The sequence below is a fragment of the Scomber japonicus genome, chromosome 12 (genome assembly GCF_027409825.1).
Source record: "Scomber japonicus isolate fScoJap1 chromosome 12, fScoJap1.pri, whole genome shotgun sequence".
In the NCBI taxonomy this organism is placed as follows: Eukaryota; Metazoa; Chordata; class Actinopteri; order Scombriformes; family Scombridae; genus Scomber; species Scomber japonicus.
This window is the reverse complement of record NC_070589.1, coordinates 8,158,916-8,183,655: the sequence shown is the minus strand read 5'-3', so window position 1 is coordinate 8,183,655 and position 24,740 is coordinate 8,158,916. Positions and strand designations below refer to the sequence as shown.

At 40.3% G+C, this 24,740-nt stretch overlaps 1 protein-coding gene across 2 annotated transcripts; it reads right to left on the bottom strand.

The window, feature by feature from the left end:
* Nucleotides 1–1,654: 1,654 nt before the first annotated feature.
* Nucleotides 1,655–20,394, bottom strand: xrn1 (5'-3' exoribonuclease 1). 2 transcript variants are annotated; one of them, XM_053330218.1, is made up of 40 exons: nt 20,198–20,394; nt 18,603–18,835; nt 18,267–18,364; nt 17,621–17,730; nt 17,403–17,513; nt 17,228–17,313; nt 17,040–17,127; nt 16,758–16,926; nt 15,950–16,017; nt 15,576–15,710; nt 15,327–15,487; nt 15,143–15,232; nt 14,593–14,749; nt 14,367–14,486; nt 14,074–14,243; nt 13,877–13,994; nt 13,663–13,758; nt 12,376–12,479; nt 12,049–12,183; nt 11,768–11,930; nt 10,940–11,053; nt 10,306–10,404; nt 10,102–10,217; nt 9,830–9,976; nt 9,628–9,717; nt 9,096–9,231; nt 8,863–8,919; nt 7,429–7,561; nt 7,204–7,273; nt 6,741–6,936; nt 6,549–6,638; nt 6,372–6,455; nt 6,181–6,261; nt 5,913–6,041; nt 5,649–5,775; nt 5,352–5,524; nt 5,116–5,229; nt 3,906–4,011; nt 2,402–2,580; nt 1,655–2,272 (listed from the first exon to the last, which is right to left on the bottom strand). In XM_053330218.1, exons 1-40 carry the CDS (start codon nt 20,270–20,272, stop codon nt 1,973–1,975), a joined length of 5,028 nt encoding a protein of 1,675 aa, XP_053186193.1. In that variant the 5' UTR covers nt 20,273–20,394; the 3' UTR covers nt 1,655–1,972. The 2 variants fall into 2 exon arrangements, with proteins under 2 accessions (XP_053186193.1, XP_053186194.1); XM_053330219.1 differs by lacking the exons at nt 1,655–2,272; nt 2,402–2,580; nt 3,906–4,011; ... (15 more) ...; nt 10,306–10,404; nt 10,940–11,053 and adding an exon at nt 11,088–11,290.
* Nucleotides 20,395–24,740: the final 4,346 nt, after the last annotated feature.

The following is a 24,740-nucleotide window of genomic DNA, read 5'->3' as shown; positions in this document are numbered from 1 at the left end:
AATGTTTGTAGCCTAAAAATGTATACCAAGGGGAAAAAAAGGGTAAAATTTGAATTATTTGCACCTGTGTAAATCCAGCCTTGAAGATAATCAGGATGCTTTTGGAAACTCTGAAAAGGACTTTGTCACAAGGTCCACATTATAGTAAAAAAAATAAAATCAAAAAGGACAGATCAAAAGGTGAGTGCAACACTAATTACTCCAGGTGGAATCTGACTCTGGTTGATGTGCTGGTGTAAAGCAGCTCTGCAGTGGAAAATTAACCCCCGAAAACTTTTTACTTTTTAGGTGCCATAAACAAACCATAAAAAAGTATAAAAATGCAGCAGGGTGTCAAAGGTCACTGAAGGAAATAAAAAGTAGCAAAGCTTCTATCTTGACGGGGGGAAAAAAACAATCACAAAACATCACAACAGTTAATAAATGTTAGCCGTATTAACACACCGCTGATGCAAACCTAACAAACCTGATGCATGTGAACACTGTAAGCTTTATTTCTTCATGCTCTGATCAGTGTAGCTGTGATAGAGGGTCGATTTTAAGCGTTATAAATACACCAACACCCCCCACTGTGCATGCAAACAAGTCTTCTAAAATTCGTGCATGTAAATAACGAAGTATGTGTGTGAGCGTTCAGAGGAAAGTGTTCGGAAAGCAGGCCCAAGTTGCTACTGCAGCGCAAATCTAAGACTCGTGTATGATGAGAGCTTCTATTACGGCTACACGTTCCTGAGACCAAAGATCCGGATTTCATCAAGAGCTTTTACCAAACATCAAGAAGTGTTTCTTCTTAGTGTATGTTGCCATGATGCTAGTGCCTAAAGTCAATGTGAAAACTGTGATGTCCCTCAGCTGCAGATACAGAAGGCAACATTTGAAAAGAGGTGCAGAGGCAGAGCTGAGACTGACATGAGGAGGCTGTAAAGGCTAAAAAGATCTGAGAATTAGTCAATTAAGCTCATCTAAATTTGAAATACTGTGCATATGACTCGAAACAGGTTTTTCTACTGAAATTAGGGTTATTGTTTTTGTAAAAATCGGCACTGGTGAGCAGTTACTGCTTATCAATAGAATTGACACTAAAATGCAGATTTCATTAAGACAATGCACTTTTAAGGCAGTGTTACGCTTCAATAGGTCTTCAAATATGCAGCACACAAGACTGTGTGACGACTATCATGGAGGTTTATTTCACGTCACACTATGCAAAAAAACTCTATGATCCCAATTTGAGGCTATGTGCAATTCATGTAGTGGATAACAGCGCCCGCCCGCCCCTCCGGAAGTTGTGCTTCCGAAATGTTTTGCTGGCCAGCTTATTCTATGTCATTTCATGTCGTATTCTGATTGGTTGGTTTGAATATGAGAATTTGTTATGACATTTGTTAAACTTTTGCTGCTGGCTGTCTTTACGCTCCACGCCAGTCATCTCAGAAAACCGCAACTACAAGTCGAGCAAAGTAAAGAAGAATGTAAGAAATCATCTGACTGACCTTTCGGTTAGCTAATTTTTTTCGCAATGTTCCCCAATTCTACAATCTTAGCAAATACTTGTAATGTTTTCCTTGCTGTTAGAACTTATTGCCACAGCTACCAAAAAAAGAATCCAAGTTGAAATAAAAAGTATGCCTCCTTCCTCATGAAAATGTTTGTTTCATTTTAACAGAATGGAGCAAACTTTTGATGAACAAGTGTACCTGACCTGAAGTGAAGAGGTGAAGAGATGCCATGTTTGATCTGTGTGATTAGAGGCAGATGACAAAATAAAAGTGGGAAATGTTCCTGTTAGTAAAACATGAAAATATGACCCAATGTCTTGACTGAAGCTGCTTTCTGCACTGAAACGTTGCGTGAAAATGTTTCACAATGACGGAGGTTTTGATCAGAGATGCTGAGTCAGGCCTTAATACAGCTGAGCCTATCTCGCTCTCTCCAACACGCACACACGCACACAAACACACACAGCAGCTCATCACTCAGAGACTTTAGCCGCTTCAAAATTGACAGCCAGCTTCCTGTGCTTCCTTTTTGAGGATGAGCCGGGGGTGTGGCCTGTCGATGGGGGGTTTTGCCGAGGAGGGGTCATGGGCACGACGTCTGCTGGGCTGGGACTGGTTGAGGAGGGGTTGCTGCTGGCGGGCTGTTGGTCTGATTGGCCGGACACCTGGTTTTGGGCTTTCTGCGATTGGTTCCTGGCGACGGTGTGGGCGGCGCTGTAGAACTCTCGAGTTTCTTGGTTCTTCTTATTGGCCGAGACTCGCTTCTTAGTCACCTGTCGATGTTCAAGAAGAAAGAAAAGCCTTGTTACTGTGACTGTAATGTGACTTTATCAGATTTAAAATAAAAAGCAGCAACAGTTATTCATTCGTGTGTAAGTTTGTGTGTGTGTTTATGTGCTGACCTGTAACGGGATGAACTGGTTGTGTGAGCCGATGGGCAGTGATGTGGCAGGTTGGGGGCGAGCAGCACCGGGGAATGTCCCAGTAGCTCCGAAGAACGGTTGGTTCTGGTGGTGGTGGGGAGGAAGAGGCATCCCCCATAGAGGCGCGGGGTAACCCTGGGGGGGCAACAGCAAGCCACCTGCAGAAGGCAAGGCAAGGCAAGGCAGTTTTATTATATAGTGCATTTCATACACAATGGCAATTCAATGTGCTTTACATAAAACAGAAAAACATGTAAAACATACAATTAACCCCCACCCCCACCCCCCCATAATAAAAACAAAGTACAGAAAAATAGAAAGACATAAATAAAATGATTGCAGCATAAAATAATAAATTAGCTTTAAAATCATTAAAAGGACATAGAGTACAAATGAAAGTTCTTTAAAAGAGCTCAATCATAAGCACAGGAGAAGAGAAGTGTTTTTAACCTGGATTTAAAAGTGTTCACTGTTGGGGCTGATTTCAGTTCTGCTGGTAGTTTGTTCCAGTTGTGTAAAAGCTACTTCACCATGTTTAGTTTGAACTCTGGGCTCAACTATCTGACCTGAGTCAGTAGATCTCAGAGCTCTACTGGGTTTATATTCTACTAACATGTCATTCATGTATTCTGGACCTAAACCATTCAGTAATTTGTAGACCAGTAGCAGAACTTTAAAATCTATTCTATAGCTGACTGGGAGCCAGTGTAAAGACTTTAAAACTGGAGTAATGTGCTCTGATCTCTTTGTTCTGGTCAAAAACAGAACAGAGTGGACTGATGAGAAAACTGCCTACTGAAAAGCTACAGTTAATTTACTTATGTGGACTCAAGCAAGACAGAAAAAAAGACCAATAAATTAACTAGAAATAGCATCTTGTAGTTGCCACTCAATCAAGTTACAGTTTACATCCATGTCAGTTCAGACTCATATAATATTTGTACTGACAATTTAGTTAGTTTAATTTAGTTAATAAAATCACCACAGTTTCAAGGTGGGCACCCAAGATCAGTGTCACCAATTCAGTATCTGACTAAATGTGAAATATGGTCACAATCTCCTCTTCTGTTCCTGAGTTCTGATGTTGAATAACTATCAGAAAAGTGTTTTTGTAGAACATTATGATGTTAAAGGTGAAGCTTTTCAATCTAAAACCCATTTTATCCTATTAGACATTTGGTCATTTTTTTGTGCTTCTACTGTGGGTCAGTAGACTAAGAAGTTAAATGGTCTCTATTTGTCTGTTTTATTCGTGTTTGTTGCTGAAATACAACCGGGTGTCTGGACAGGTTGTTTTATTTTGAAAATTGACCGGATGCTCTTTGCTATTTCTCGATCTTGACATGAGATTGACGCCGCTTTGCCTTCTGTTGAAAACAGACTCGGTGCGTATTTATAGCACAGCGGAGCAGAGAGACGCTTCTGAAACGTGATGCCCGGTGGGATCACAATCACTCAGAGTGAAACACTCGGGGACACTTACTTGATTGGTTGAAGACTGGGTTCATGGCTCCAATAGGTGGAGGTCGTATCTGGCCCATCCCGGGGAACATAGGAGGTGGGAGGGGGAAGCCTGAGCCCACTGAGTTCTACAGATAAACAAGAGAAAACAGACAAGAAAAGGTTTAAATGGAGATCTTAACAACACTTCTGATATTTTCATTCATATTTAAAACATTGTGCTATTTGGAAAAACAAGTATTCTGTTTAGCAGTCATTAAAGTAACCTGCTATAATCACATTCAGACTGAAAATAAAAACACTTATTTTGAACTTTCTTTCTTTGGATAACAGATGGCTTTGCAACAGTAATTCATTGAATGACAGATTCCAAAATATGAAGTTCTGCTTTTGTTGGGTACAATTATACATTTTTAAAAAAAGTGTGTGCTCTGGTTTATGAGACACTGTCAAGAATGAGTCATCACTTGCCAACATTATTTCCTGATATGAAAATAAAGATAAAAGTCTCCATTTATTGGCTGCTCTTTAAACATTTTTTAATCTTTTTCTTCATTTTGAAGGATGGATGGTTCAAATAAAAGCATCACGTGCTGTGTGCTGCTTCTAAACAACAGCTTAGTGATGATCTTGTGACAATAATTCATTATTTATTTTAGACCCTACCAAGTATAACTGCCACTAAACTGAGAACAGCTGGAAGTGTTGAAATTTTGTTTTGATATTTTTAAAACTTTGTTCTACTTTATTTTATTTTGTTACTATTATTACTCTATAGATTTTATCTTCTTATCTGATGCTTCTTTTGTCTTGTAATCTCTTATTTAACCTAGTTTTAATCTAGCTTTTAATGAACTTTATTTCTTTTGTCTTTTCAATCTACTTTAACGTTGTTTTTTAATCTTTTTAACTTTAAATAAAACTTTTCTTTAATTCTTATATATTTATTCATTCTTAATATATTTTACTTTATCTAAAGTTTTATTTATTTTAGTTTCTCTTGCATGCTTTGGTCACTGTTTTTTCTTTGCAATTTGTTCTTTCATTGTTTTTTATTCCTTTTCTTCATGTCGTCACTTGTTCTGTCTTATTATCAGATTGTCTTTGCACTTTGAATTATGTTAACCTGTATTAAAAGGTGCTGCATAAATAAAGTTTGACTGATGGATAAACGCACACACTCTCTCATGCACACGTTCACACATAAACACAAATGTGTGTGTGTGTTGTACCAGTCTTTGTAAGGCAAAGAAAGCAGCTTTCTCCTTGGCATCATTTTCTGACTGACACTGTGGACCATGAACCATCAACCCGTTGGACAGCTTCACCTGACACACCACCAGACCCTGAACACACACACACACACACACACAGACAGAGGGGACAAGGTTTGCAAAATATAAGAAAAATCTGTGTACTTTTCAGGAGAGCATAACACATAGTAAAAACACAGAGTGCGCAGTGTTACCTGTCTGTTCCTTATGAAGCTGAAATCGGGTGGTGCCATGCCCAACCCCACACACACACACGCCAGCTCTGACACCTTACTGGCCAGCATGGTGTTGGGGAGGTTGGCCGAGGTGGCGGACGCAGGAGGAACTGGTGAAGCTGTGTCTCCGTGTGGGACGTTCATGTTTGCAGCTGGAGGGAGAAAAAAGCAGGAGAAAAAAAGAAAAGTGGTTGAAATTGTGAGTCAGTAGTAATTGTAGACCTAATTTTAACTACTTGATCATGTTGCAGTCAGCAGTAATGAACAGTTTGTTACCCAGTTTTTTGGATGATCGTCTCCTGTTCTGCTGCTGACCCCCGGAGGAGGCCATGTCCTGGGGGGAGGGACTTCCTGTTCCAGCGCTGTCAATCTTCAGCATCTCCTTCAGCATCATGGTCCCCTTCTACAACAGCACACACACACACACACACACACACACAAGGTCAATTCAATTATCCTTTATAAAAATAATGTGATTGTGATTGTACTTAACACTAAAAAATGCTTTTCAACCAATGGGTGCCTTTTATTTATACTCACCATGGCAAAGGACTGTGGAGACAACGGCCCGTCTGATTGGCTGGTGGGTGCTTGTGCAGGTGCAGCAGGAGGTGGGGTACCCTTGGAAATCTTGAGACTGGCTATCAGGTCCTCAAACTCAGTGGTGGTCTAATGTGAGAAGACACAGCAGAGTAGATATGACCCCTGCCAACCTTAAAACTTTGTACTCTCCCTTTACAGTACTAATAAACACACAGAAGTTAAAAAAAGGGAGATTAAAGAAAGAAAAAAAAGGAAGTGTGTGTACCTTATTGGCTGTGTTCTGTGTGGGTAAAAGAGAGTTGGCATCTTCGCTTTTCTTCAATAGCCTGATGTTACCAGCTGGGGCCTGCTAAGTCCAAACACACACATTAAGTATATATATGAAACATGAATCTGAATATACGTATAGAGCTATATAAGGCTCCTTTCTCCTTCGTTTAACACACACAAACTTACATTATTTTGCCAGTGAGCAGGAGGTTTGGTAGGAGGTCCTGAGTTCTGCAGAGTCTGCCACACATTACTGTACTCTTCTTTACCCTGGGAGGAGGACAGAAAGCACATTTAAAGCACCACAGTTGTCAAAAGGAGTAAAAGTGAGAAGGAGGCTTGACAAAAATGCCCCCTGCTTACCTTGGCCTGTTGTTTTTGGATGGGACCCTTAGAGGGAGAGCTCCTGTTGCCTTGGGACGCTGCTTTCACTGTGTTGTGTTTGTTGTTGTGCTGCAGAGGTGGAAGAAAGAGATAAAGAGGAGAGGTTTGATTATTAGATCATTTCAAACAGTGGAGAGAAAAAAAAACAGTGAAGCTGTTAAGCTGTCTTACTTGTGTGGGTATGAAGGGTGACCGCGGCGAGTGGTTGAGGCCGCCCATCTGCCTTTGGGAGTTGAAGTTGCCGGCCGCAGCGGGCTGAGGTTTGACAATGGCGGTGAGCTTGTGGGAGGTGTGATCCACTCGGGCGCCGTGGGAGAGGTTGATGAGAGCGCAGGGGGGGAGGCGGTAACCACGGAGTGACGCGCACCTGAGGACGCGGACGAACACAGTCACACGTGATCAGATCAGAAATCATTTTGGTGTCAAAAGGGAGAGTTTGAATTGACTAGTGGAACGGTTGAAATTCTGAACAGCTGTTTAACTTGGAAATATTAGCCAATTAGCAAACAGCTGACATATTTCAACAGTGCTGTGATTACACATACACTTATGTATTATATACAGGTATGTTTTGTTCATTTTCGTGAAGGAGACGGCTTGTCTGGGCAAGACTTGACTATGAGTGTTGAATTACCTGATGTTCAGTCCTCCAGCAAATTCCTCATCAAAATGCACCTCATAGAGAACCTCTGCCTCCCGCTCAGCTGCAGACACAAACACAATATTAAACTGAATGATGTTTTCTTCTTCATATCTTCACATCAGACATCTTCACTTTACCCCAGAAAATGGTCGACGCTTTGGTAGAATTTTTAATCTACATGAAGGAATGAGAGGAAGACAGTGTGCGTGTCCTCACCTCCTTTAATGCCGATGACGGTTCCTCGGAGTCCCAGAGGGACGGTGAAGCTCTCCCTCACGTTGATGACTCTGTCAAACAGGCGATACTCGCCGTCGGGGTCTGGGACCACACCCTGCTGCTGCTCCAATGGCTACACACAGACACACACACGTTTAAAACTGGATAAAATCTGGTAAACAAAGCCAATGACATCATTTTTTAAACGTTTTTTTTTTTTTTTTTTACATTAGATGAATCAAACAGAAGAATTAATCAAACATTTATTAATGACTCATGGTGAATTTATGAATGTGAATTGGTGTAGAGAGACTAATAATGAGTCAGAATATGAACAGTAAGTAAGAGTTAATGGAAGTAGCTTATAGTCGTATTGGCAGGCTTTGATATAATTTTTTCTGTGCTTATTAAAACCAGTTTGTGTCATTTCCTAACTAGAATTGACCAATTTCAAGAAACTTTATAACAGTGGTCACCAACCCTGCTCCTGGAGAGCTACTGCTCTGCATGTTTTAGGTATCTCCCCAATCAAACACACCTGATTCTATTTATTAACTTGTTATTAAGCAGCTGAAGCTTGTTAAGGGCTTGATAATGAGCTTGAATATAAAACATCTAAAGTCAGACTCAGGCTACGTTTACACGTGCCCGGCTATTTTCATAAAGGGACATTTCACCCTCTCCGTTTACAAAAAGAACTGCGTGCACACCAGTCTGTTTTCAGAAAAGTTTCCGTGTACACTAACCCGTGTATATATGTCATCAAGAGCAGCTCAAGCCCACGTTAGCCAATCACAATCCCGCATAGCAACAACAACAACATCACTTCATTCCTCCACATAGTACAACACTTGTATTTGCAAATGCAAACCAATACAAAGGATTGCACCAACATAAATGTGACTACTATTCTACATCCATGATCACCATAGATTATAAACATAGACTGTAGATTATAAACAATGTCACATTTAACCAAGGAGCAGTTTCCGGTTCCCCAAATCTCCGTTTTTCTCCGTTTACATGCAAACGTGCAAACAGAGTTTTCCAAAATCTCCACTATGGCCGGAGTTTTTAAAAAGCATCGTTTTCAGGGGCGAATTCTCCGTTTGCGTCTAAACAGAGGGTGCAAACGATGGTTAATGTCTCCGTTTTTAAAAATAACCGGGTATGTATAAATGGGGCCTCAACCAAATATGATTTACTTCTGTCTGGGCATGAGACTCTAATAAGATGTGAGCAGAGAAAAGTTTTTTATGATGTAATATTTCGACACTGTGACCACTGGCTACATATCACAAGAGAAGAGTGAGAAAATGTATTGACTCTTTAAGGTGGAATCTTACAGCATGTCACCAGGAAATAGATTTACATTTGCTTTAACCCAAAATAATAAAATTCCCTCAGACTGACATGCTGGTGAAATAAACTTACCCTGAACAAGAGGTGAGGCTTGACAGTCACACGGACTTTCTTGGTGCTCTTCTTCACCTGAGAGTGTGACAGAAACACATTGTAAGGACAGAGAAGCAGACACATTTTTACAAGCTGTGTGTGTGTGTGTGTGTGTGTGTGTGTGTGTGTGTGTGTGTGTGTAGTGTGACAGAAACACATTGTAAGGACAGAGAAGCAGACACATTTTTACAAGCTGTGTGTGTGTGTGTCACCTTGGATTTCTCCACCGCCTCCTCGATCCTCTCAACGATGGCCGTGTCTAGCACCTGCAGGTCACATGACGACCTGCTGATGGAGCTGACTGGGTGGCTTTTCAACCATGAGGTGATTTCAGACACCTTCTCGGCCCTGCGGGACGTCCATCAAGTAATTTAACATCCAAAATCCAGTCAGATGGTTAAATTTAGCATTTAACATAGAATAGCTGCAGCTAAAATCATTTCCTAATTGAATACATCTTTATCTGTGATGTTTTTTGGGTTGCAGACCTTTTTGGAAGGAAGATTTGTTTTGGTGCATGTGAACACTGAGTTCTGCAGTAAACATAGTCTTTGCCAGATTTGCCAGAACGTTTTTAGAGGAGATAATGAACAACAGAAGCCACAGTTGGACAGAGTTGTGGGTTTCTCATAAATTGTGCAATTACATTGTGTCAACTGTCTCCAAAATAACAAGAGACAGAATCTATTGTACAAAGTGTGATGGGTTTTTGTGTGTGTGTGTGTGTGTGTGTGTGTTTTTTACCCGTTCTGGTCCTCTCCAGGCCAGATGTCATCCTCATAGAAAACATCATCATGGCTGTTTCTGGACACTGAGTTAAATACCTCGGAAAATCTATGAAGGCATAAAAAAACCATCAAAAATGACACTTCTTTCATGAGGCTACTTTGAAAGCAAAAGCTTTTCTAATGACCGCTTTTAAAATAAAATGTTTTATTGTTCTTACCGGTCCAGGTATTCAGCGAGCAGTTCCTCCACAGCAGCAGAGTATAGCCACTCTTTTTCAGTTCTCTTGGTGTATCCGGGAACTTCTTCATTCTTCTTGTTGAACTTCAGATTCAGGCCAACGTTAGCTTTTTGCTCACCGCAGGGACTGGGAGAAGAGGAGAAGAGCACATTGATACAGAGAGAAAGCAGGAACAAACAACCATAGATGATTTATGATGCATTCAATATTTCTGTGATACATCAGATCACAAAAGGTGACTAAAAACTCACTTCCTCTTTGATCCTCTGCCAATGAAAACACTTCCTGAGAAGCGGGAGACGAGGTAGCTGGTGATGCCAAGGCGAGACGCCAGGACGTATCCGGGACTGTACTTCACACAGTATTTCTACAAGATACACACAGATGAGTTTTTAGGTGGTGAGAATGAAGAATACTCTCAATTGAATGCCTTAAAAAGTGTGCGTGTGTCTTACATGCTGGTTCTGGATTAAGGGCTCTAACTGAGGCTCGTGCGGCACGTTGAAGACCACACGGACCCGGCCGTCTTTGATGACATCGCTGGAGTCCTGCACCTGTTCCGTAAGGTTTGAAAAGCAACAGATATTTAGAAAAGGAGACACTTTTGATGTAATCCTGTCACAGTAATTATGACTTATCGTATAAAAACGTAATAATCGAAATCATCATGTCTATATATGGACTATATGATACTTGGACATGACCTTGATCATTTTTTTTACATCAATATTGCCACACTTCACATTAGCAGCTAAGAGGCTATTCATGTCACATTAGCTAAGCAAGTAGTGCCCTCCATTCATCACTGTGTACGTCCTGAGTGGAACTAAAAAGGTAAATAACTCTGTCCCAACCATAAAGGCAGTCTGTGTTTTTACAGAAGTGTAGCACCCACTCTCCAATACCCCCCCCTCTTTGCATGTTCATGTTACAATATTATCATTACATCAGTGATATAAAATGATCTTCAAATGACAATAATATTGTTTATCATGATTATTTCTGAGCCAATATATTGTCCCACAAAAGTAGTTATCATGACAGCCTAAGGGATGCTAATCCTCAAGAAGCAGAGATCAGCTAACGCACCTCTCCAATGGCACCGTAGTACGGGTTCCCCACCATGAAGACGGTAGTTGCAGGAGGAAAGAGCTCGTCTAAGCTCTTAAAGCAGGTCAGGGACGAGTAAAAGGCCTTGATGTCCTGTTAAAGATGGAAGGAGACACAGATTTTAAGAGCGGGTGGGTAAGAAAGGTGATGAAAGAGTGGATTATTAAGATCATCAGTTGAATGTACACTGTGATATGTGCCTCACTTCACTAAATCCTGCACTAGATTAACACAGTCACACACGCTGTTTGCAAAGTTTATTTAGTTTAGAATGAATTAGCTTGTCTGCACTCCTCAGCTCAGGCAGGTTCCTCTGTAGCCTCAATGACCCTGATGGGAAACAGCACAGTTTAGCATCAAATCTCAAACTAGGTGATACTGCAACTCTGTCTGTGTCTGTATTTGTGTGTGTGTGTGTGTGTGTGTGTGTGAGAAACCTCATAACTGAAAACATGACTCCAACCTTTTCTCAAGTGTTCTCAAGTTTTTCTCAGTTTTAACAGTTTTTTTTTTTTTAAAGTATATTTTTTCGGGCTTTTTTGCCTTTAATGTTCAGGACAGTGAAGATAGACAGGAAACAGGAGGCAGAGAGAGGGGGAATGACACGCAGGATAAGATCGCTCGGCACGGGATTCGAACCGGGATCGCCTGCAACGAGGACTATAGCCTCAACACATGGGGCGGGTGCGCTACCCGCTAAGCTATGCTCAACCCCCCCAGTTTTAACAGTTTTTGCATGATTCAATGAGTTTTATCAGTGTATTCCTTCTTGTATATATAAATATATGTATATATGTATGCGTGTACCTTAACCACAGTCTGGTAGGCGAAAGGAAGAACTTGTTTGGACCACTGTTTCTCTAGCTCCACCACCCCGTTGGCTTTGGGGACGTATTTCCTTCCCGTCAGCGTCTGGCCGTATAAAACCACCACTGTCTCATTCACTATGATGCCTTTCCTCTTCATGAAACTTTGAGAATGAAAGAAAGAAAGCATTTGTAATGTTGGGGACAATACAATATTCTTTCTCAATATAACTATCTTGTTATAACACCTTTACTTCAGCATTCATTTCATTTGTGTCTTACTATTCAGTGATTCCCTGGACGTCTTTCACCCAGTCCTTCTGCTCCTTGTCTGACAGGCGGTTGACTTTGGTGGGAGGGGGAGTGGAGGGCCTGTCATAGATTCTTTGGACACCTGGTGGTTCCTCTAGAGAAAACCTACAAAGCACAGTTGAATATTTGATTCAGAATGGATGATTCAGGGTTATTATGCATGCTACGATGTGTTGATTCTGGCGCCCCCCAGTGGTAGTTTCTTTGTCAGCATCCACTGACACACTGACAATAATTTTTTAAGCTATATTTTAGAAGCTATATACATCACTGTTGGCAAAGGTGTCAAATTCTCACTTTGTCTCTCCGTCCGACACTGCAACAATACGAGCTTCCTCTAGATGCGGCCAGTTGACAAACACCGGCTTGCCGAGTACTCGTGCAGCAACATCATCGCAGACCTGCAGATAGAGAGATAAAAAAAAGACATGTGGACAAGAACACGCAGAAGCTTACACTCTTAAAAATGATTAATTCTGTTCAAATTCCTAATTAATTCTACTCTACTAAACTAATTCCACACCACTTATTGAGAATTTCTATTACTTTCATTATATCTGTCTATTAACATTCATGTCAGTTAAATAGCTTATTGAATATAAATGTGTTGGTATATATGTATTAATAATTATATATTTATATATATATCAAATAATACTGTAATGCAAACTTTTAAAGAACTCAAAGCTGGAGTGTGTGACTTTCATCTCCCCGTTCTGGCAGTGAGCGTTATTACAAAAACACTGTTAACATGTGCTTATGCTGCAGGCTCCACCACAGTCTACTCTGTTGCCATTTGGTCCAATAATATCTGGAAATTCTAGAAGAGCCAAACAACTAAATGATTTCATCCCCATTCAAGTTAGCAGAGATTAAACTGAAAGTCTCTGGTTGCAAAACTGAACAGCCAGAGCAGGAATTTACTGTATACTGTGAAATACAGAGAGATTTATCTGGCAGTAATAGGATTAATCAGCATTGTGTGAACTCATTTGGCGAGGGCTTGAATGTAACGGACGCTAATTTATTTGTAAAAGTTCCAGACGGAAACTTTAAAGCAATATGATCCTATTTTAACTATTTTACCATAAAATAACAATTAAAAAATCACTTTTGACACCTCTTTTATTCCCACTCTGTGCCTCAAGCTCCTGTTCTTGCACTATGCAACTTGGGTTGTACTGGTACAATAAGCTGTTCACTGTTCCCAACTACATTTTAGCACACAGCTGCAGTGGGTTTAGATGTTGATGAAATGAGATCAGCCAGAAGCATGGTGAGGGATGTCACAACAGCAACCCTGTGTCCAGACCACAAGCGTAGCGTGGGCAGCTCATGCTACGCTTGTGGTCCAGACACAACATAACTGTTTTAGTGTGTTGCATACCCTCATGTTATAACAGTGCAGCAGCCTCATTGCTCAGATATCAACAGATTTAAATGCACCAGTGTCCTGTAATTACCACTTGTGAGCAGCAGAGGCCGCTGTTGTTGCTGCTGCTCAGCAGAAATTCCGACAGTCTTGCTTTGATTCCCCAATAAATACTTCTAGATTAAAAGGAATAAACACAAACAAAAGCTCACCGGCTCTCCTTCCTGGCTGGGGAGGATGTCCAGCATCGTGTTCTCCCCTCTGCTGCTCTGCTGGAACACAACCACGCCACTCTTCTTCTTGTAAAACTAAGAGAGAGAAATAAAGAGCATTATTTTTATTATTATTATTGTATTTCCAAGTAACCTACAAAATAGCAACATGTTTAGTCTTAAAATGAGTGTAGCTTCAGTGTAACGGCTCTACCTTGTGTCTGATGTGTTGCAGGGTGGGGAAGCCGCAGAAGTACAGAGCTGACTTATCCATGCGCCTGCCCACGTGATCTAACCCCACGTGCCAGGCGTCCATGGCGATGTTTGCTTTCCTGTAACATACAAACACAACTCCATTAACCTGTGTGGAATGAAAATGTGGCATCAGTTCATTCGATGTGATGTATCTACCTGGCGTGGCAGTGGACGATGTCGGGGAACAACTGAGGTAGGCTGGAGCTGTAGGAGAAGTCTATTTCGGGGTCGTATGTGTAGACGGCGCACTCTGTGTGACAGTTCCTGGCCTTCTCTTCTTTAGTCAGCTTATGATTGCATGGCTCCATGGCTGCCAGCAAGCACCTCTGTTAAAAAAAACAAAAGCACACGAGTGCACCATGACTAAGCACAATGGCATTATTTTATCTCCACCAATGTGTTTGTTTGTGTGTGTGTGTGTGTATGTGTGTGTGTGTGTGTGTGTTTACCTCATCTATGAAGGGAATGAGCACCACAGCCTCCCACTCCTGCTGCTTCCCATTGAGGTCCGTTTTAAAGTCTAGAGGGTAGTACTCAATAATGGCTGAATTTTCACTGGTCATCAGGGGCTGAAACATTAAAAACATAATTTTCATCATTTCACATGAGAGTCCTGCGTGATCCCTGAATAGGTTGATAAATATGCAAAATGTATGCAACGTGTGTGTGTGTTACCCTGTAACTCTCGGGCAGCAGTGCCATGCTGGCAGCAGGCAGGACCGCTAACAGCTGCTGGAAGGGCATGAAGGGTTTTCCGAGATCGAAGGTCAACTTTAACCCGGATATATTCCTGATGTCGGACAGGAAGGGAGCGTAGTGGTAGGGGTAGTACCTGGAGAGAGACATATGCATTATGTAAAGACTGATTTAAGAGCAGGTAGAGAGGAGATGTTTAACTAATCACTAAGTGCTTTAATTACTCATAACTTGATTTGTTTTGTTTATTTTTATTTATTTATTTTACTTATCACTTATTTTCTCTTGTGTGCGTTGGTCTCAATTTTGTTTGTAATTTGTTTTTTGTTTTTTCACTTGTTCTGTCTTATCAGCTAGTCAATCAGCTGTGAAGCACTTTAGACTACATTAACCTGAATGTAAGCTGCTATATAAATAAAGTTTGATTGATTGCTAGATAGAAATCTGTGAGTGATACATGATGTGACGTCCTCAGGCTGCTGGAATGAAAACAAACAAAAAGTAAGTGAGATAAGAGAGAAGTCCTCACCAGCTCCAGGATTGGACGCCGTGGTAATAGTAGTGCAGAATCCACTGGATACCTTCCACGTAACATTTGGCCTGCTGGGCTAGAAACTCACTGCAGACATGAGGATAAAAAGCATATGTTAGGGATCATCTGCAAATGACTCAACTGATTTATGTTAAGTGTGTATTTGTGCTTATACACTCACTCTGACACCACATCCACGCCCATTTTGGTCATATAGTATGTACGTTTGTACTGTCTGAACTCCGTTTCAAACATATCCTCCTCTTCTTCCTCGTCTTCTGCTTTCCCTCCTTCCGTCACTCTGTCTGATGAGGTCAGAGCTGCCAGGCAGAGAGACGAATCCTACACACACACACAACAAATCATTAGGGTTATTGATACAGGACTGGAACTATACATGAAAACACTGAGTGAGTGTTGCAGTCTTTACCTCCTTGTTGGTGTCTTTGCTGGCAGCTTCCTTCTCTGCTGCCAGGCCCGCTGCCTCGTTCAGATACTTGTTACCAACTTTACTCTCGAACCACTTCAGGTCCACAAACACATCACTAAAATGTTCCCGGTCAAACTGGACAGAAAGAGTTTATAGTTACTTATAATAAAAAGGTTCTAATGATGGTTTGTTAGAATACATGCCCAGGTTATAATTCATAAAAAACACAACAAATGGATCACTCAGTCTACTGGCTGTAGACTCACTTGAATAACAAAAAACAGCACTAACCACGTTTCAACAAAATAATAGAAAAACATGTTTTGCTTGCATTCATTCATTTGGAGTTTTAGAGTGTTGGTGTGTTGTCTCACCTCAGAAAGTTTCTCCAGGTATTTCTCAAAGTTCCTAAGGTTTAGGTGGCCGTTCTCATTCAGATAACCTGGGTAAAAAAAGAGTCAAATTCAGCTTTGTATCTTATGTATGTAAACAAAACAATAGAGAATTCCCACCCTCACTCATAGGGGAGAATAATTCATTGCTCTCCAGTGATTTTGTATTGTGCGAAGGTGTCTCCTTATCATTTCTGTCTGCTAGCAATCAACAGAAAAATGCCCTAACGTGCTGTGTGGTGAAATGCACTGCCGACCAAGTGGCAACCTCTGAGGCTGAAAAATTGAAGCCAATGCAGAAAAAGTGCCAAAAATCGCAGTTCCCTGAATGGCCACTTGAGGCTGACTCCAAAAGCTAGCCAATCCTCATAGACCCCAATGTATAAAATACCTAAATTTACAGCAAAAATAAACATTTTACATCCTGGTACAAAACACTTTTCTTTATTTCTTCTTCTTTTTTTTTTGGCTCTATAGTTAATTTTCCCTTTCATGACAAGTGTACAGGGGATGCATTTTTATACAACTCACCAGTTTCAATTTTATTAAGGGTTGAAATTATATATAATTAAAGCCATGACTAATTTGAGTGACAGGTGCGTGCCGTCACAGGGAAGTCACATTATTTTTTATTAGTGTTTCAGCCCTTGGTTGCAATATTACGGCACCAGATCTGGTTTGTGTGCTTTCACAGTATGACGTGTTGCCCTTTTGTTTGATATTTACATTCAACATTGTAACTTGCGTTGAAGATAAGCGAAATGTAAAGCTTGATGTGTGTGTTTCTCACCCCCAAGGCTGGGCAGTACACTGATGTAGGTCTTGTACAGCAGTGGCAGAGCATCGTGGTTGATGTGAAGATGAGGAAGGTGAGGGATGAAATCGTTTCCCACGAGGAACCCCATTAGGACCCAGTCGTCTATTATTCGCTCCAAGTCATAGTCAGAACCAATGTGTTTCTAAAACAATAAAACAAAACATTTATGAACATAATCAGAATAAAGACTGCATGTAGTAAAGCGGTCTATATATTGTTTATCCCATATTATGTGTGTGTGTGTGTGTGTCTCACCCTGATGTCAGAGAACTCATAATCAATGTACTCCCTCATGAGAGACAAGTGAAGCAAGTGGAAAGTTGTTTCCTCTGGAGCTGTTATCCTACAACAGAAGAAAAGAAAAAGAACATTTTAGAACAGACATGTAAATAACAGTAAAGAAAACAGAAAACAAGTTAAGAGTAGAGGAGAGCGTGTTAAACCTTTTCTGGTTTTTCTTTCCTCCGAAGCGGACCTCCTCTCTGAGCAGGGAGAAATTTGGCTCGTGGCTGGTCAAACCCAACATGATCTACAGCACACAGAGGGAGAGACAGTGTGAGCATCTGGAGAGTTTCAGTGATAACATACAAATTTAAAGCACGTGTAGACAACCCCTACCAGATCAGCATCTAGACCGTATAGGCAGTGTCGGGTGTTAGGGTTGTGGCCCGGCTTGCCATTCTCAGAGCGAATAAACTCCATGATCTTATGTTCTCCCTCCCCTGGTGTCTATAAGGAAGAGGAGATAACACACAAACACACACACACACTCAGTATGATCAGCATTGACTTTCTTTAGCTGTCACAATCAGCTGTACACAAATTGAAACACACACCTCATGACCGGACAGGTAGACTCTGACATTCTGCCACAGCCTATCAGTGGAGAGCTTGTTGTGGACAAAATACTTGAGCTGCTCCTGGAGTCTTGCCATGAAGTCAGTGCCTGGAAGACAGATACATAATTATCATTATAAATATTGCTGCCATTGCGTTACAAATATGTTGAGCTTGTTGTACAATGATGTCTTTCCCACCCTCAGTTTGCTATCCTCATACAGGCAGGTGAGACTCCCACCCCTACTAGGTTTAGAGCTTATTTTAAATAAAGTTAATATTCATCTTTCGACTTCTTGTATCAATTGATGAAAGTCATGCAGTAATATATAAAATTGAAGATGTTATATGTTGAGATGCTTTTTTGAATCAAATGGAAATGAATGCATATCCAGGCTGAGCTTTATGCTTGAAATCAATTTGATATTAATATAAAAATAAATTAACAGGGCTGCAGGCTGTGTATCCAGTATATGTAAAACAAACAAATGGCAAATGAGATGAACTGCGAATTTGAAAAAATACAAAATAACTGGATTGAACCATCCATTTGCCCACTCTACACATTCCACTGTGGTTCCTTTCATATTATCAGTTTTAATGTGTGCTGTTCATGTTGTGTTAAAGCTTCAGAGCGTCACTTACCTGGAGTGATACAATTGGAATCAAAGCGAGCCTCTGTGGGAAGCACCTCTCCTTTATCCAGAGCTTTTTTTATCTTATCCTCTGCTTCTTTGGCGGACCTAGACACACAGACATCCACCCACACACACACACACACACACACACACACACAAAAGACAATATAAAAGAGAGTGGGTCAGCCTCTAGCTGTTACTCTGCCTGCAGACTGTTTTTTTTACAATCTTAAACCAAACTGAAGATTGTGCATTTTATTTTTAGTGTGTTTGGGCCTCATTCTTGTTAAGAAGTTTATACATGACCCAAAATACCAAAAAGAGAATAAACAAACTTCTCTACCTAAATCTGCGTCCTCTCTGCTGGTTCATCTTTGCCCTTGGCGCCACGCCGTCCACGGCCATGAAGAAAACCTTGCGCGGCTTGATGATCCTGAAGAGCACCTCCAGGTAGTGGAAGATGTCAGCGAAGATCTTTTCCTCGGAGATGCGGAAGTGGACGTCCTCATCGTTGGGGTGGGAACACTGGTGAATGATCCCATTCATGTCCAGATAGAGATTGTCGAATTCTGGAATCTGAAGCGAAAAAACAAACAAAAATAATGCAATGATTATGTGTGATAATGAGTAAAATATACACCAAATAAGTGTGGGAGTAGGGTATCCTTAACATGACAAATTTTGCTCATCTTTGTCCATCAACACACACATTCCAGTGAGTTCCTCCAAATTAATACAGACAAAAAAAATGTAACCTCTCCCACAACACTGACATGTTAGTTTTCTAACAAGGAGACTAAAATATTACCAGTTGTAAAGCTTTTAAAAATGATTTTCATCATCAATGAATCTGTTAATTATTTTCTCGCTTAGTCGATCGGTCCATAAATTGTCAGGAAATGTAAAAAAAAATGTGTATTACTGCTTCTGACAGATTCAAATGTCTTGTTTTGTTCTAACCAACAGGCCAAATAGATTCCGTTTACTCTAATAGAGCACTAAAGATAACAGAAAATATGCACTTTGAGCAGCTGGAATGCTAAAAAAAATATAACTCAAACCAATTAACTTATCAAAATAGCTGGTAATGAATTGAATACGTGGCAGCTGACTAATCATTCTCTTACTATAACTATATGGACTTGTTACAGCTCTAATTTGTTATATTTTGCTCCTATTACAGCAGAGTGACCTTTAGTATCACAGAGGGGTTTACTTGGTGATTGTTCATATCCAGAATAAAGCTGATCACAATACAAAGTCTTTATTTTGGCTTCACACACAGGTTCGAACTGTCTTATGCAACATGAGTGACACTGAACAACGTCCAGCTGATGAAACCGCCACTCAGTCAATGAAATACTATCTTCCTCCGCCGCACAGTAAACTAGGTCACCAAAAAGTCCATAATATGCTCCTCTTAAGTTCGTAAACAACTCAGTGACTCGTTTGAGTTCTACTTCACAGTTTCCAGTTAGTTTACGTTGCAAGTTGACTACAGAATTAACGCATTTTAAGCAACTGACGTAACAACTTAAGTAACGTCACGTAATGTGTGTAAATTGACAACAGTAACTAGCGGAAGCCACTATTCAGCTAGTTAGTTAAGAGTAGCTAGCTGACTGGGAGCTTTATTGTTGTTTAGAATGTTCCTGCCCAACAAAGACTAAACAAGCTGGTAAATATAATAGCTCAGTTATAGTCCGACCTGTGCTATGGTGTGTACATGAAGAGGAGCTAAATATAAAGCTGCTTAGTGTTGGAATTCCGCTCCGTCGTTTGTTTGTGTATGTTATTAAATAACGAAGGTGTTTATGTTGGAGTTAAGAAAGCTGTCCTGTTGGTTAGCTAAAGCTACGTGAACTATAACGCTACGGCCCGCTACACTTAGCTCGCTGCTAGCTCAGCAGTGAAGCTAAAACATCTCTGCTCTCCTACCTGATGTTCCTTCACAACTTCACTCAGACACGGATAGCGCTCCGAGATCCAGCGGTAAAACTTCGGCACTCCCATCTTGACCGCAGAAACCTCAGCCCCCAATTATAACACAGTTCAAACCAAAGCGGGACTTGAATACAGACTGAACACAGTGCAGGGTTAACTGGGGAAACTGACAACTTGCTCTCAGTGGAGTCCGGTTTTGTTTCCAACGGCCCCGCTAACTAGCTAGTTGTCCGTGGTCCGTCTGCTAAAACATTCCGCTGCCACCAAGGAAACGATCGTTCCTCTTTTTTGTTTTTGTTTGGGTTTCGTTTCTTCTCCTCCCTGTTCGGAAACCTATTCCTTCTAGAAAAAAAGAAGACATACATAATTTAAGAATGGTGATAATTAGAGCCCAACCGATAATCGATTTTAGGGGCCAGTACCAATAGGGAGTAAAACAATTCCGATATCGATGTAACGGCCGATATACTTATAGAATAGAGGTATGAATACACATGTATTGCAATGATCCATCAAATGTTGTTACAGTTTAGGAATAAACCTTATTTTATTTAGTGACATCAGTAAACAGAAAGAGTCAACTTTACTGGGAATTGAATTATTAATAACTATAAATAAATAAAAAAACAAAAAACATTTATGTATATATCAAACTTGAATTAAGAAAAAAACACATTTAACATATTTATAAATATAAGATGTATTAAATATATACATATATATATACATTTTAAAAACTATTGACACATATCGAGGAACATACACTCAGATACCAATATATCTATGATAAGCCAATATCGGTGGAGTGCTTTATCTGTCGGGCTCTAGTGACAATAAAATGAATTTTAAAAAGTCATAATATTGCATTTTTTCAAGTCAAGTCAATTTTGTATTCAATATTTTCAAGATTCAAGATTTCCTTTATTGTCATTTTTAGTAGGCACTTCCATATATATTAAAACAAAATATTGTTGACCTTAAAAGAAAAATAGCGCAAATTGAAATGAGTAAATAGCAATCTAAAATGAATAAACGTCATGATTTGTGATTTATATCACAAATTTGCATCTAGGGGCTTTGTAGTCTGTACAGCAACACATTCTCTGTGCTCACATCCTCAATTCAAATAAGAGAAAACTCCCCCAAAAACTTTTATTGGGGGTAAAATGGAAGAAACCCTTTTTTCCCCCCTAAGTTGCACAATTTAGTATAATCATCGTTGACTTGCTAAAACTCCTACTTGTCATTTAATATTAGATATAGTCAGAAACAGAATCATCTTTATTGTTGTATACAGTTGAATCTGTTTCTGTGAACTGTAAACAGGTTATCAAAAGTGGCTCTATGCATACAATAGATCATCTTATAATACGACAAAATCGTTGTTTAGCCTAATCTAATGAGTGATGATAGATGATAGACCGCATACACATTAAAGTGTATGGGGCTTCATTCAGGCACCTAGTGATACATCAGACGGGTGAACTTTTGGCTTAGAGTTCTAATCTATCACTTCCAGGTGCATTTTCAACGCTTGTTAAAAAAAAAAAAGATCACATTTAAAGACTCTTACACAGCTGTGTTCCACCTCCACAGGTGTTTTTACTGACTGTGTGTACAGACTGATGTTTCCATCACTCCTCTATTTATATTGTAGAGTTGGACAAGTGACCTTTTCACAGCATAAGTTCATTTAGCTGCTTCAGTTTCAGGCTCCTGCTATTGTGCATGCTGGATCACTGTCATTCATGGTTTACTGGGACACCTGAATAAAACAGAACCATTATTAATATTGTTAGTAACTCCTGTACATTTCAAAATATCTGCTTTGGAAGAGCCTTAAAAATACCTTATTACTAATATATTCATCTTATTCTTATAAATGGGGAGTTTGGTGACCCAAGCTCACAAAATGACCAGCACACCTCAGAGCCACTCCAACCTGAGTAGAATTCTAACAACCCAAATGAATTGAAGAAACATGTCTTGTTTTTCTTTCATCTATTTCTGAGTTCTCAGTATAACCCAATATAATTCAACAGCACCACAAACCTCCAAAACTACCATAAAGTAAATCGACACCTCTTTAAAACAGATTATAAATGAAAACAGAATAATTTGTTGCTGGGCTCATTTTATTTTTATGTGCAATGACAATAAAGTATCTATCTATCTATCTATCTATCTATCTATCTATCTATCTATCTATCTATCTATCTATCTATCTATCTATCTCATAAACTGTCATGGTAGAATATACATACTGTAAAAATATGCTTCTCAATCATTTTACTGTAAAACATTTACATTTAATCTCATTTGTACATGGATGTGCTCTATAAAAAACACATAACTAGTACAATTTGTTAAAAAAAAGATAAATTTAAAAAGAAGCTTGTGTAGAAATAAAGAAATGTTAAACACCTAATAAATATGATTTATAAAATGTTACTTTAATGAACAACCACAGGACCTTTAAATATGACACATATAATGTGACACATAACACAAATATATGAGCCATAATGAACAAGACAGTGAGATTACTTGATCCCCTTTGGTTGTAAGGAACCTCAGACCACACCTCTTTAAATATTGTTGCATTACCTCATTTATTTTTTCATTTTCTGTTCATTCTTTCTGTTAAACTTTCAGTTCATTTCATTCTCATCTTGTAGATCTGAGAATTGAGACTCCCTGCTGTACTGCCGAGTCACTTATCATTATTTTCCCATATGTATCTTTACATTAGAGAAGATCATGTAAAGTTTCCTCAGGGGGATGCTTGTTTCACACAAATGAAGTAGAATACCGCTCCTCTGTTGACTCAGCTCACACAGAAGTGTATCTGAAGATTTTCAAACGCTACATATGAAAGCCATTAGCGATGACAGCAGTAAACACATCACTCACACATATAAGCTCAGTCAAGAGAATGCGTGAAAATGCCAAAAAATATAAAACATGACAAAATCGTTTCGAAATAATTTATTGAGTTATACAAATAAATGTCATAAGGAGATAAAGGCCTGGATGAGTGCACATTTCCTCCATTTAACAGCAGCTAAACTGAAGCTCTCCTTATTGGCACTTCACTCCAGAATCAGTCATCCCCCATTCTTCATCTCAGTTTTGACACCCAGGACATCCTCATTCCCTCCTCAGTTGCTAATCCTGCTGTTAGGTTTGTCTGACCCTCAGCTGACTTTGATGCCCATATAAGACATCTATCCAAAACCTCTTTCTACCTTCTCAAAAACATCTCTAAACTCCTCCTCCCTCTATAACCCTGTCAGATGTCTTTGTCTCCTCACTACAATGTGCTCTTCACAGGGATCCCTGGCTGGAGCATCCAGGAACTCCAGAACATTCAGAACAGCGCTGCCAGGATCCTGTGGAGAGCGCAAAAACACGAACATGTAACACCAATTCTCTTTTTATTGCACTGGCTCTCCGTCTCCTTCGGGACAGACTACAAAGCCCTGCTACTCACAAAAACTTACGAATCCATCAACAGACATGCACCTCCTTAACTACAAAATCAGATCAAAACGCAAACCTCCAGCTGCACCCTCAGATCTGCCAACAGCTTGGCCCCTTGTCCGAAGCTCCTCACCATGGAGGATGCGCAGCACGGATTCTAGACTCTTCTAAAAAGGGCTGAAAACCTTTCTATTCAGGAAGGCCTTCTCATCTTAACTCTTATTTTTTTCTTTAAGTCACTGTAGCACTTCTGGTGGCCTACATCACCAGCTGATTGGCCTACCTCGGTCACCAGACTGGGAGCTGTGAGTAGACCTGGACAGGCAGCTCAAGTTCCCGGACTATATTACAGCAACCTCCTTGAGACCAAATGTGGTACTGACATCTGCCTCTTCTAAGCATAGCGCTAACTGTCCTTTGGGAGGACAGCATAGAAGAAGCAAACCAACGGAAGCGGTCCAAGTACAAAGAAATGGAGTAGTGTCATAGCCAGAGCTAGAAAAGCTCACTGTGAGCCTATTAAGCTTGGGTTTAGAGGCTTTGCCCGTTACTCATTGTGCAAGCTCTACACCCTTCTTGGCATCACAGGAGCTAACAAAAGCATAGCCATCAAGTCCACCTTAGAGGCTGCGGAGAAGGTCTGATCATTAGGTTCACACCATGGGCCAATGCTGCTGGGACACAAGTCAGGGTCTGATCAACCCTGGCTGGGTCACCTGAGTGAGGGTGTCTGATGTTGCAAGAGCCAAAACACCTGATGATTTTAGGAGCATCCCTTATGTGTCCCAGCCAGGGCTGAGTATCGTTTAAGAAATTACGATATCAGTACCAATCCAAGTACTCTTAAAGTGATACTGATACCAACTGAGTACTTCATTTGATACCCATCACACATTTTGTGCACTTGCTGTTATCCAGCGTTACAGGTGTGTGGCGTAGACACGCTTTAGTGTTTAGATGGTATCTTGGCTGCTGAACTGCTAAACATGCTAACTGGAATCCACCACGACTTCACCACCACAGACGGGTTGTAGCAGTGGGCCAATCACATGCT

Bases quoted from the DNA above. Each gene is read 5' to 3' on its own strand.
- xrn1 (XM_053330218.1), bottom strand. From the start codon at position 20,272: ATGGGAGTGCCGAAGTTTTACCGCTGGATCTCGGAGCGCTATCCGTGT. The intron at 11,054-11,767 runs GTACACGCATAC...CATCTTTAACAG, and splicing joins CCTACCAGACTGTGGTTAAG to GACATCAAGGCCTTTTACTC. The intron at 6,456-6,548 runs GTAAGCAGGGGG...TCCTCCTCCCAG, and splicing joins TCCAAAAACAACAGGCCAAG to GGTAAAGAAGAGTACAGTAA.